The sequence below is a fragment of the Chiloscyllium plagiosum genome, unplaced genomic scaffold (assembly GCF_037043375.1).
Source record: "Chiloscyllium plagiosum isolate Xiang-an unplaced genomic scaffold, Cpla_swu_hap1 HiC_scaffold_9, whole genome shotgun sequence".
In the NCBI taxonomy this organism is placed as follows: domain Eukaryota; kingdom Metazoa; phylum Chordata; class Chondrichthyes; order Orectolobiformes; family Hemiscylliidae; genus Chiloscyllium; species Chiloscyllium plagiosum.
Window position 1 is genome coordinate 101,869,524 of NW_028270147.1, and position 12,472 is coordinate 101,881,995.

General features: G+C 48.9%; 1 protein-coding gene across 3 annotated transcripts in view; it reads left to right on the plus strand.

Moving 5' to 3' along the window:
- Positions 1-12,472, plus strand: part of tnr (tenascin R (restrictin, janusin)) — a 156,090-nt gene that overhangs the window by 117,427 nt on the left and 26,191 nt on the right. For all 3 annotated transcript variants that reach the window (XM_043700044.2, XM_087990943.1, XM_043700043.2), the window contains 2 exons: positions 1,018-1,148; positions 9,695-9,827. In XM_043700044.2, coding sequence (XP_043555979.2) covers positions 1,018-1,148; positions 9,695-9,827 — 264 coding nt within the window. The remainder of the gene's footprint in view (positions 1-1,017; positions 1,149-9,694; positions 9,828-12,472) is intronic.

Consider the following 12,472-nt stretch of genomic DNA (forward strand, 5'->3'; position numbering starts at 1 on the left):
TCTGTCCCTCTTTCTCTGTCTTTCTCTGTCTCTATCCTCTTTCTCTCTCTCGGATCCCTCCTTCTCTGTCCCCCTGTGTATGTCCCCTTTTCTCTGTCCCTCTCTCTTTCTCCCTCTCTCACTGTTCTTGTTTTCTCTCTCCCTTTGTCTATCTGTGTTGCTGTCCCTCTTTCTCTTTTCCTCTCCCTATCCCTCTCTCTGTCTCTCACCCTCTCTGTGTCCCTCTTTCTCTCGCTTTCCCCTGTCCCTCTCTCTCTCTCTCCCTCACTTCCCTCCCTCTCTTTCTCTGTCAAACCCCCTCATCTCTCCCTCATCCCTCTCACACTCCCCCTCCCGTTCTCCCCCCTCTCTCCCTCCCACCCCCTCTCTGTCCCCCTTCCCTCCCTCCCTCTCTCTCTCCACCCTCCCCATCCCTCTCTCTCCCTTCTTTTCCTTCCATCTTCCTCCCTGCCCAACTCTCTCTCTCTCCCCCTCTCTCTCTCACTCATTCCTTCTCCTTCTCCCTCTCTCTCTCTCCCCGCTCCCTCCCCCTCTCCCTCTCCTCCTCCCTCCCTTTCTCTTTCTCCCCCTCCCTCACTCCCTCCCCTCCCTCCCTCCCTCTCTCTATCCCCGTCCCTCCCTCTGTTTCTCTCTCCCCCTCCCTCTCTCTCCCTACCCCTCTCTCCCTTCCCCCTTTCTCTCCTTCACTGTCCCTCACTTTCCCCCCTCTCTCCCTCTCTCTCCCCACCCTCTCTCTCTCTCCCCATCCCTCCATCTTTCTCTCCTCCCCTCCCTTCCCCACTGTCTCTCCCCCTTTCCTCCTCTCTCTCTCTCCCCTCCTCCTTCTCTCCCTTCCTCTCTCTTTCTCCTCTCCCTCACTCTCTCCCACTCTCTCCTCTTCCCCCTCTCTCTCCTTCACTCCACCTCCCCCTCTCTCGCCCTCTTTCTCTCTCTCCCTTCCCTCCCTCTCTCTCTTTCCCTCTCTCTCTCTCTCCCTCCCTCCTACTCCCTCTCCCTCTCTTTCACACACTGTCACAGCTCTAGATCCTCCTCGAAACCTGACGGTGAGTGAGGTGACTCGGCGCAGTGCACTCATTTCCTGGCTCCCACCTGTGACTGACATTGAGAACTATGTGCTGGTGTACAAGGACCATAGTGGGCAGCAGAAGGTAGGTGCGGGAGGGATCATGTTTCCAGGTTAGACAGAGGTTCACCTGCCTCTCCTCCAACCTAGTTTACTGCATCAGGTGCTCCCGATGTGGTCTTCTCTCCATCAGGGAGACCAAACGTAAACTTAGGGAACGGTTCACCGAGCATTTCAGCCGGGCCACAGGGGCTGACCGGCCCTCCCAGTCACCGCCCATTTTAATTCCCCTTCCAACTCCCTTTCCGACATGACCATCATTTGCCTCCTCCATTACCTCAACAAACCAAACCACAAATTGGAGGAACAACACCTCATCTTCCACCTGGACAGCCTACAGCCTGGGGGAGTTTCCCAATTTCAAATAACCTCCCTTCTCAGCCCCTGACTCCCTTCCCAGCCCCTCACCCTCCCTTCCACTCCTCCCTGCCACCTACCGGATTCATTCCTCCCATTGACCAACCAGGTCATACCCTCTGCCTGTCTTTAACAATTCTCACTTCACCACTCTGTCCCAGCACCCCCTTTATCTGCAGCTCCCCCCACACCCACCCCCAGGCCTGAAGAAGGGTTGCATCCGAATCTCCACCTCCTGCCTGTGTTCTTCCAGCCTCCTGCCTGTCTACTTTGGATTCCAGTATCTGCAGTCTTTTTTGTCTCTAACCAAGAAACTGTAAGAGGCAGGAAACACTGGTAGATGTGTTGGTAGTGTCCCAAACAGTGATGGTGATGGAGAGCACAGTTAAATCTGAAATATATGTAACAAGGGGAATACAATAATCATAGGGTATTTAATCTTTGGACAGATTGGGTAGATGTCATGAGCACCAAAGCTATGTGTATGAGATGGTTTTCTAGAGCAGTGTCCATCAAGGGAACACATTAATTTAGATCTACTGTTCTGCAATGAGAAATTAATGCAATAAATCATCCAACTGTAAAAGAACCTTTATGGGGAGCAATGACCATAATTTTCTATCCAGTTTGAAAGAGTTTCAATCTGACATTAGGAAACTCAATCTAAGCAAAGGGATTTATAAAGACAGGAGGAACCGGTTGGCTGTGGTGGACTGGAAAAATTGCATTAAATAGTATTAGATAGGCAATTATAGAGTAATAGGTGAAAGTGAGGACTGCAGATGCTGGAAACCAGAGTCGAGATTAGAGTGGTGCTGGAAAAGCACAGCAGGTCAGGCAACATCTGAGGAGCAGGAAAATCGACATTTTGGGCAAAAGCCCTTCATCAGGAATGAGGCAGGGAGCCTCTGGGTTGGAGAGATAAATGAGAGATGAATTATGGAGTAATATTTTAAAAATAATAAATGGTTTACAATGAACAGGCAATCCTTTATGGCACAAACCATCAACAGGAAAAGTGAATTAATTGTGCATAACAAAGGAAGTTAAAGATTGTATGAGATCAAAGGAGAAGGCTTATAAAGTTGCTTAAAAAATAGTAGCCCTTATGATAGGGAGCATTTCTGATTTCAGAAAAGGTGGATCAAGATACTAATAAAATAACGTGAGAATAGAATATAAACGTAAACTGGCAAAAAGCATTAATGATGATGAGATTGTAGAGTCCTATGTAGGGAACAGGTTATTTTCGATCTGCAATGAGACTCAAATTGTCAGCTTGCTTTCTCTCCATGGATGCTGCCTGACCTGCTGCAATCTCCAGCATAATTTGTTTTCAGCATAAATAGTAGGTTGTTTAGGATGGGAAAAAGGCAAATTTCAACATTGCAGGCAGAGACAGAGGAATTTACGATAGGAAATAGAGAAATGACAAAGAACCTAAATAAGTACTTTATCTGAATCTTACATTTTTTTGGCAAAGTGTGAGTTTTTTTGAAGGAATTCTCGCTGTAGGGGCCCAGAAGGATTTCCTCCAGACCTTGCCAAACATCTCATTAACTACTTACGTGCCTCTATGATATCCCTCACTCCCAATTCCAGCCCTATTATTCCTGGAATAACTCGCCACTCACCGGATATCCCCTGAAAAGACCAGCATCCCTTGCAATTGTGCCATTTTTAAATGGTTGCCATGCACCCAGACAAGTGTTAGCAATCAGGTATTCCTCCTCACTGGCAAAGCCAGGGCACAGTGCCCACAAAGCATGTTGCTCATGACACACAGCTGGAATGGCTGCAATTGAACATACCCTCTGAGTGTTCCATGTACACAACATTCCATGCACGGAGATCCGTGTGCCAACATGCATTGCAGCATTGACTTGTGGTTCCTGAAACTGTTGCCGTGCAAGACCTCGGAATTGTGTGCAGATGAAATAAAAACAAGTGGGAGTGTTGACCATCCATCACACATAAGACCCCAGTTTCTCGGCCTAGTCACTGTTTAACCACTTAAACCACCCAGTTTACCTATGATGTATTCTGTCTTGGCTCACAGGCTACATCATAGAATCCCGACAGTGCAGAAAGAGGCTATTCTGCCCATCGAGTACACACTGACCCTCCGAAGGACATCCACCCAAACCCAGCTCCCTCATCCCGTAACCCTGCATTTCCCATGGCTAACTCATCTAGCCTGCACATCACTGGATGCTACAGGGCAATTTATCATGGCCAATCCATGTAACTGGCACACCTTTGGACTGTAGGAGGAAACTGGAGCACCCGGAGGATACCTTCACAGACATGAGGAAAATGTGCATACTCCACACAGACAATCGCCCAAGGTTGGAAGTGTACACAGGTCTTTGGCGCTGTGAGGCAGCAGTCCTAACCACTGAGCAACCGTGCTACCCATGTCACCATTATTCCGTACCCCAGTGCCATATTATTCCCACATATTGTCATTGTCCAGTGGGAATAAACCACTGCCTTGTGGCCAACCACTTCAACTCCCCCTCATACTCCCCAAGGAAATTCAAAACCTGGGCCTCTTCCACTGCCAAGTCATTGCCATCCACCAACTGAAGGAAGAACACTTCACCTTCTGACTCAGGACCTTACAAGTCAACATAGACTTCACCAGTTTCCAAATCTCCCCACCCCCCACCTCATCCCAGATCGAACCCTCTAACTCGGCACAGCCCTCTTGACCTGGCCTACTTGCCCATCTTTCTTCCCACCTATCCACTCCTATCCGATCCCCATCACCTCCCACCTGCATCCACTTATCATGTTCTCCCCACCCCCATCCCCCTATTTATCTCTCAGTCCCTGTCCCCCTTCACATTCCTGATGGAAGGTTTATGCCTGAAACATCGACTCTCCTGCTCCTCGGATGCTGCCTGACCTGCTCTGCTTTTTCCAGCACCACTCTTTTCAACTCTATAAATCACATTTCGGCAAGCAATCAGACAATTCCAACCATATGCTTTTAATTGCAATGAACAAAAGTGAACACAGACAAAACAAATAAAGGCTGCAGTTCACTCCCACAATGCAACCCAATTGTTGGCATCATGATCAATGATTTTGAGGCAGTCTATGATGGTCTGCTGATTTTCAGCTGGAACTGTGGCTCAATCACCTCCTGCCTGGTCCGTAGCACCTGATAGAAGCAAACCCTGTAATGGACGTTCCTCCTCCTCCTCCTCCTCCTCCTCCTCCCCCTTCTCCTCCTTCTTCTCATCTTCATCCTCCACCTTGGATGGCTGCTCCTGCTCCCGACTTTCTCAGCCTCCATCATACCACCTCATTGCCTTCTCCAACAGTGTCGAGAGAAAGTGAGGACAGCAGATGCTGGAGAGTCAGAGTCGAAAAGTGTGGCGCTGGAAAAGCACAGCGGGGGAAGGCAGCATCCGAGGGGCAGGGAGAGCCGACGTTTCGGGCATAAGTCCACTCATTCCTGATGAAGGGCCTATGCCCTCAGATGCTGCCTGAGCTGCTGTGTTTTTCCAGCGCCACACTTTTCGACTACAACAGTATAGAGTCCAGCACACCAGGATGGAACACTAGACTCTATCTGGATTAGATTGGAGGGCTATGCCTGTCTCTTTGGCTACATAGAACAGTCCATCTTCCGTAGTTACACCGGCACCACTCCCCACCTCTTCCTCCACTACATTGATGGCTGCATCGGTGCCACCTCGTGCCCCTGTGAGGAGGTTGAGCAATTCATCAACTTCACCTACAAATTCCACCCTGACCTTAATTTCACCTGGACCATCTCTGGACCTCTCCATCTCCATTAATGATGACCGACTTGACACTGACATTTTTTACAAACCCACTGACTCCCACAGCTACTTGGATTACACCTCTTCCCACCCTACTTCCTGCAAAAATGCCATCCCGTATTCCCTATTTCTCTGCCTCCGCCGTACCTGCTCCCAGGAGGACCAGTTCCACCACAGAACACACCAGATGGCCTCTTTCTTTAGAGACGGCAATTTCCCTTCCCACGTGGTTAAAGATGCCCTCCAACGCATCTCATCCACATCCCGCCCCTCCGCCCTCAAACTCCACCCCTCCAACCATAACAAGGACAGAACAACCCCTGGTGCTCACTTTCCATCCTACCAACCTTCGGAAAAACCAAATCATCCGCCGACATTTCTGCCGCCTCCAAACAGACCCCACCACCAGGGATATATTTCCCTCCACACCCCTTTCCACCTTCCACAAAGACTGTTCACTCTGTGACTACCTGGTCAGGTCCACGCCCCCCTACGACCCACCCTCCCTCCCTGGCACCCTCCCCTGCCACCGCAGGAATTGCAAAACCTGCACCCACATCTCCTCCCTCACCTCCCTCCAAGGCCCCAAAGGAGCCTTCCACATCCATCAAAGTTTTACCTGCACATCCACCAGTATCAGTTATTGTATCCGTTGCTCCCGATGCGGTCTCCTCTACATTGGGGAGATTGGACGCCTCCTAGCAGAGCACTTTAGGGAACATCTCTGAGACACCCGCACCAATCAACCCCACCGCCCTGTGGCCCAACATTTCAACTCCCCCCTCCCACTCAGCCGAGGACTTGCAGGTCTTGGGCCTCCTCCACCACCGCTCCCTCACCACCAGACGCCTGGAGGAAGACTTTCACCTCGGAACGCTTCAACCCCATGGCATCAATGTGGATTTCACCAGTTTCTTCATTTCCCCTCACCCCACCTTACCCCATCTCCAACCTTCCAGCTCAGCACTGTCCCCATGACCTGTCCTACCTGCATATCTTCCTTTCCACCTACCCACTCCACCCTCCTCTCTGACCTATCACCTTCATCCCCACCCCCATTCGCCCATTACACTCTTTGCTACCTCCCCCCATCCTCCTCTCTGACCTATCACCTCCATCCCCACCCCCATTCACCTATTGTACTCAATGGTACTTTGTCCCCACCTCCACCCCCACCCCCCTCTCATTTATCTCTCCACCCTGCAGGCTTCCTGCCTCTATTCCTGATGAAGGGCTTTTGCCCGAAACATCAATTTTCCTGCTCCTCGGATGCTGCCTGACCTGCTGTGCTTTTCCAGCACCACTCTAATCTAGATTGGAGGGACGCCTTGGCCAGTCCATACTGTGGAACCATATCTTCACTAGCTTTATCATCTGTCGCACCGTTGGCCTGGTCACAGGATGGGCGCTAACCTGATGAAGTGACCAACACATTACAGTACATCAAAGAGGGAGCGTTTGCTGCCTTCTAACCTGCTTCCCATCCTAGACCCACATAGGCTGGGACATTTGTCACTGAATTGAGTGCACTCAATCACCTTTCCAACATTACATATGACAGAGTGACCATTCCCCCCCACCTCCCCCCCCCCCCCCCCACACACACCCACTACTGAGTGATGAGACCACACCTGGAATTTGCAAACCCATATTTCCTGTTTTGGAACCTGCAAAGTCTAATTGTCCAGCATTTGTACTTGTACTTTTGTACAAGATCTTGTACTTTTGCCCATCAAAGTGACACTGCCTGGGCATTGCTCCAGCTATTTCCCACCGAGAGAACAGGAGGCAATAGCAGGGGCCGCAGTTCACGGTGAATGCCATTAACTGTAGGATCTGTGCCCTCCTGGTCACCAGGTTACCCTCCCTTCCCCCACCCTAGGGCCTCTAATGCCTCCTTTCACCTTGCTCCACTCCCTAGCCCATTTCCAACAAAGTGGAGACCCATGCGTTGAATAAAAAATGCAAGTTGCCAGAAAAAGCTCAACAGGTCTGGCAGCACCAGTGGAGAGAAATCAGAGTTAACGCTTCGGGCCAAATGACCCTTCCTCAGAACCGAATCGTGTTGAACGTTGCCTTCAATTGTCATCCCTGCCCCCTGAACCCTGATATTCCACCCTAGTGATGCTGACCCTGCTGCACTACAGCCCTCCCCCTCCCCCTCCCCTGTGGTAGGAATGGTGATGATCACTGCCAGTAACTGCCCCTTCACCAAGTCCCACCAACTCCTGGAGCCTACCCTGCCCTCTGACATTATTCCCCATTCCCCCGAATGATCAATGGGCAGAACTCCAGCACTGTATACCCTCTCAGACCCCTGGCTAACTTCAACAAGCTGCCCCTGGATAGAGAGTCATACAGCATGGAAACAGACCCTCCAGTCCAACCAGTCCGCACCGACCATAATCCTGAAAGTAATCCCTCCTGCCCATGATGAATTAAAGCTTTCCAGAATTGTGAAGGAGATGGAATGTGAAAGCAGCAGTATAGTGGCATTGCACTGGAGTTTGTTTTAAGATTAGATTCCCTACAGTATGGCCATTTGGCCCAGTAAGTCCACACCAACCCTCCGAAGAGTAACCCAACCAGACCCATTCCCCTACCCTATATTTCCCCCTGACTAATGCACCTAACACTATGGATAATTTAGCACGACCAATTCACCTGACCTGCACATCTTTGGATTGTGGGAGGAAACCGGAGCACCCGGAGGAAACCCACGCAGACACGGGGAGAACGTGCAAACTCCACACGGACAGTCGCCTGAGGCTGGAATCAAACCTGGGACCCTGGTGCTGTGAGGCAGCAGTGCTAACCACTGAGCCACCGTGTCACCCATTTTGTTTCCTTATTTAAGAAGAGATGCCCTTGCATTGGAGGCTTAAGAGGATTCATATGGCCTGAGTTGATTGCAATTTGCAAGAGTGAGAGGTGATATTATTGAAACATAGACGATTGCAGGGCAGTCTCGAAATGGGGAACCCAGTTGCAGAATAATGGCTGTCTTACCTTAGATGGAGATGAGGGTTAGTTAGGTTAGATTAGAGTGGTGCTAGAAAAGCACAGCAGGTCAGGCAGCATCCGAGGAGCAGGAAAATCGACATTTCGGGCAAAAGCCCTTCATCAGGAATAGAAGCAGGGTGCTGCAGAGTGGAGAGGGTTAGTTAGTCTTTAGCATTCATTTCCTGAGAGAGCAGGGTCCTTGAATACAGGCAGGGAACAGGTCCCACTCTTGAGTCTGTTTGCAAGTCGATTTGTACACGAGGTGGAACACAATGCAGGACAGCATAAAGTAGCCATTGGTCAGTGCAGGAAATATTTGCATGTCAGATCTTTAAAAGTAACATTAATACGACTTTGGATGGGGTCGCGTTTGTAAGGACAAATGTTTCTAAATCAGACATTCATCCGGAGACCCACGTCATGTTCTGGGGACTCGGGTTCAAACCCCCCCCACAGCAGATGGTGACATGTGAACTCAACAGAAAGCTGGAATTAAGAGTCTAACGACCATGAATCCATTGTTGATTGTTGGAAATAACCCATCGGGTTCATTAGCATCCTTTGGGTAAGGAAACTGCCATCCTTACCTGGTCTGGCCTATGTGTGACTCCAGACTCACAGCAATGTGGTTGACTCTTAACTGTCCCCTGGGCAATTAGGGATGGGCAATAAATGCTGGCCGAGCCAATGATGTCCTTGTCCTGTGAATGAATAAAGAATAATATGATGCAGCTGTAGACATGACAGTGGAGTTAGGGGCAAGATTGGATAAGCTACGATCTTATTAAACAGGGGAACAGCCTCAAAAGACCGAATAGTCCACCATTGTTCCTACTTCTTCTGATCAGACATGCTTAAAAGCTATTAGTCTCTGGTATGGAATATTAATTGAAAGCGTCTCTTTTTTTCAAATGGGCACAAGAACCTCTGGTTCTCACTTCATTGGGTGAAGCCATTCTGGATTCCTGAAAATGGCCCGGCTGTCACTTTAGTGCCCCTGTCCTAGATTTATAGAGTCATAGAGATGTACAGCATGGAAACAGACCCTTCGGTCCAACCCGTCCATGCCGACCAGATATCCCAACCCAATCTAGTCCCACCTGCCAGCACCCGGCCCATATCCCTCCAAACCCTTCCTATTCATATACCCATCCAAATGCCTCTTAAGTGTTGCTATTGTTCCTCCACAACTTCATTCCCCACACCCCACCTTCTATCATCCTGTTTCCACTTCCTGTTCCACTCAGACCCCCATCCATATGTGTGTGAGTGTGCGTGCGCGCCATGTCTAAATACCAGCAGTTTGAGGAACAGGACTGTTTATTCATTGAGGCTGTGCAGGTTGGGGTTTGGCAGGGGGTTTCTGACAAGTGGCTGAGCTAAGTCACTGATGTATCGTTTCAACCCCTTCCAGGAGCTGATCCTCGATGCAGAGGATACTTGGATTCGACTAGAGGGTCTGTCCGAAACAACAGAGTACTCCCTGAGACTGCAGTCGGCGTTTGGCACCATGAGGAGCACAACAGAGCACACCTCCTTCACTACAGGTACTGTGCACGTGTCACAAATCTACTCCAAGCCAAGTCATGCCATAGAGATCCAGTGCGTCAGGCATTGCTCTGCTAAATGCCAAATCACAAGCCAAAGCCTTTGTTTCTAGAATATTCTCCCCAAATCCTTCCAGACTTCTATACGACCATAAGAAAATGGAGCCAAAGTAGGCTGTTCAGCCCAGCAAGTGTGCCGACCATTTCAGGCAGCATGGTGGCTTAGTGATTAGCACTGTTGCCTCACAGCACCAGGGAGCTGGGTTCGATTCCAGCCTCAGGTGACTGTCCCCTGTGAAGTTTGCACATTTTCTTTGTGTCTGTGTGGGTTTTCTTGGGGTGTTCCGGTTTCCTCCCATAGATCAAAGATGTGCAGGTTAGATGGACTTGCCATGCTAAATTGTCCATAGTGTCCAAGGATGTGCCGGTGAGGTGGAGTAGTCATGGTAAATGCAGGGTTACAAAGATGGGCATGAGTCTGTGTGGGCATGAGTCTGGGTGGGATGCTGTTCGGAGGGCTAGTGTGGACTCAAAGGCCTGATTACACACTGCAGAGAGTTTATGAACATTAGAATGATTCTATGAACATTCAATGACACCATGGCTGAGCTGATAATCCTCAACTTCACTCTTCTGCCTTTTCCCCATAACCATTGATTCTCTTACTAAGCAAAAATCTGTTTATCTCAGCCTTAAAAACACTGACTGACTCAGCCTCAAAAACCCTTTTTGGTAAATATTTTCATAGATTACATCTCTCTCTCTCTCGATCTCTCGCTCTCTCGCACTCTCCCTATCTTCCTCTCTCTCTTTCTCCTCCTATAAGATTAACAAGACCTTCCAAACTGACCACCACTTCCATCGAGAAAGACAAGAGTAACAGATACACAGGACCCTCATCCACTGGAAGCTCCCCTCCAAGCTACTTATCATCATGACTTGGAAATACGACACTGTCCTTTCAGTGTTGTTGGATCAAAATCCTGGAATTCACTCCTTCATTGAGGGACACAAACTCCAAACAGGAAGTAGGAGCAAGAAATATAAATTAAAGTAAAATACAGAACATAAAAATAAATGGAATGAAAATACAGTTAGGCCACTGTTGGAATATTGTGTGCAATTCTGGTCTCCTTCCTATCGGAAAGATGTTGTGAAACTTGAAAGGGTTCAGAACAGATGTACAACGATGTTGCCAGGATTGGAGGATTTGAGCTACAGGGAGAGGCTGAGCAGGCTGGGACTGTTTTCTCTGGAGAGTCGGAGGCTGAGGGGTGACCTTATTGAGGTTTACAAAATTATGAGGGGCATGGATCGGGTAAATAGATAAAGTCTTTTCCCTGGGGTCGAGGAGTCCAGAACTAGAGGGCATAGCTTTAGGGTGAGAGGGGAAAGATAAAAAGTGACCTAAGGGGCAACTTTTTCACACAGAGGGTGATATGAGCTGCCAGAGGAAGTGGTAAAGGCTGGTACAATTGCAACATTTAAGAGGCATTTGGATGGGTATATGAATAGGAAGGGTTTGGAGGGATATGGGTCGGGTGCTGGCGGGTGGGACTAGATTGGGTTGGGATATCTGGTCAGCATGGACGGGTTGGACTGAAGGGTCTGTATCCATGCTGTACATCTCTATGACTCTACGACTCTACAGATGGAGCTAACTGAGAAAGAAAGAACTACAAAAACAAAAAAACCCTTCATATTTTAAATCCTCCGAATTCAAACATAGAACATTACAGCGCAGTACAGGCCTTTCGGCCCCAGATGTTGCGCCAACCTGTGGAACCAATCTGAAGCCCATCTAATCTACACTATTCTATTTTCATTCATAAGTCTGTCCAATGCCCATTTAAATGCCCTTAAAGTTGGCGAGTTTACTACTGTTGCAGGCAGGGCGTTCCACGCCCCTCATACCCACTGAGTAAAGAAGCTACCTCTGACATCTGTCCTATATCGATCACCATTCAATTTAAAGCTATGTCCCTTCGTGCGAGCCAGCACCATACTTGGAAAAAGGCTCTCACTGTCCACCCTATCTAACCCTCTGATTATCTTATATGTCTCAAGTACGTCACCTCTCAACCTTCTTCTCTCTAACGAAAACAGCCTCAGCTCCCTCAGCCTTTCCTCAAAGACCACCCCTCTGTACCAGGCAACATCCTGGTAAATTTCCTCTGAACCCCTACCAAATCCTTCCTATAATGCGGTGACCAGAACTGTACGCAATATTCCAAATGCGGCTGCACCAGTGTTTTGTACAGTTGCAACATGACCTCATGGCTCCAAAACTCCATCCCTTTACCAATAAAAGCTAACACACCATATGCCTTCTTAATGACCCTATCAACCTGGGTGGTAATTTTCAAGGATCTATATATATATATATGGAAGCCAAGAACTGCCCATCTACACTGCCAAGAATCTTACCGTTAGCCCACTACTCTATATTCCTGTTGCTCCTTCCAAAGTGAATCACCTCACACTTTTCCACATTAAACTCCATTTGCCATCTCTCAGCCCAGCTCTACAGCTTATCTATGTCCCTATGTAACCTGCAACATCCTTCAGCATTATTCACAACTCCACTGACCTTAGTGTCACCTGCATATTTACTAAGCCATCCTTCTACACCCCCATCCGGGTCA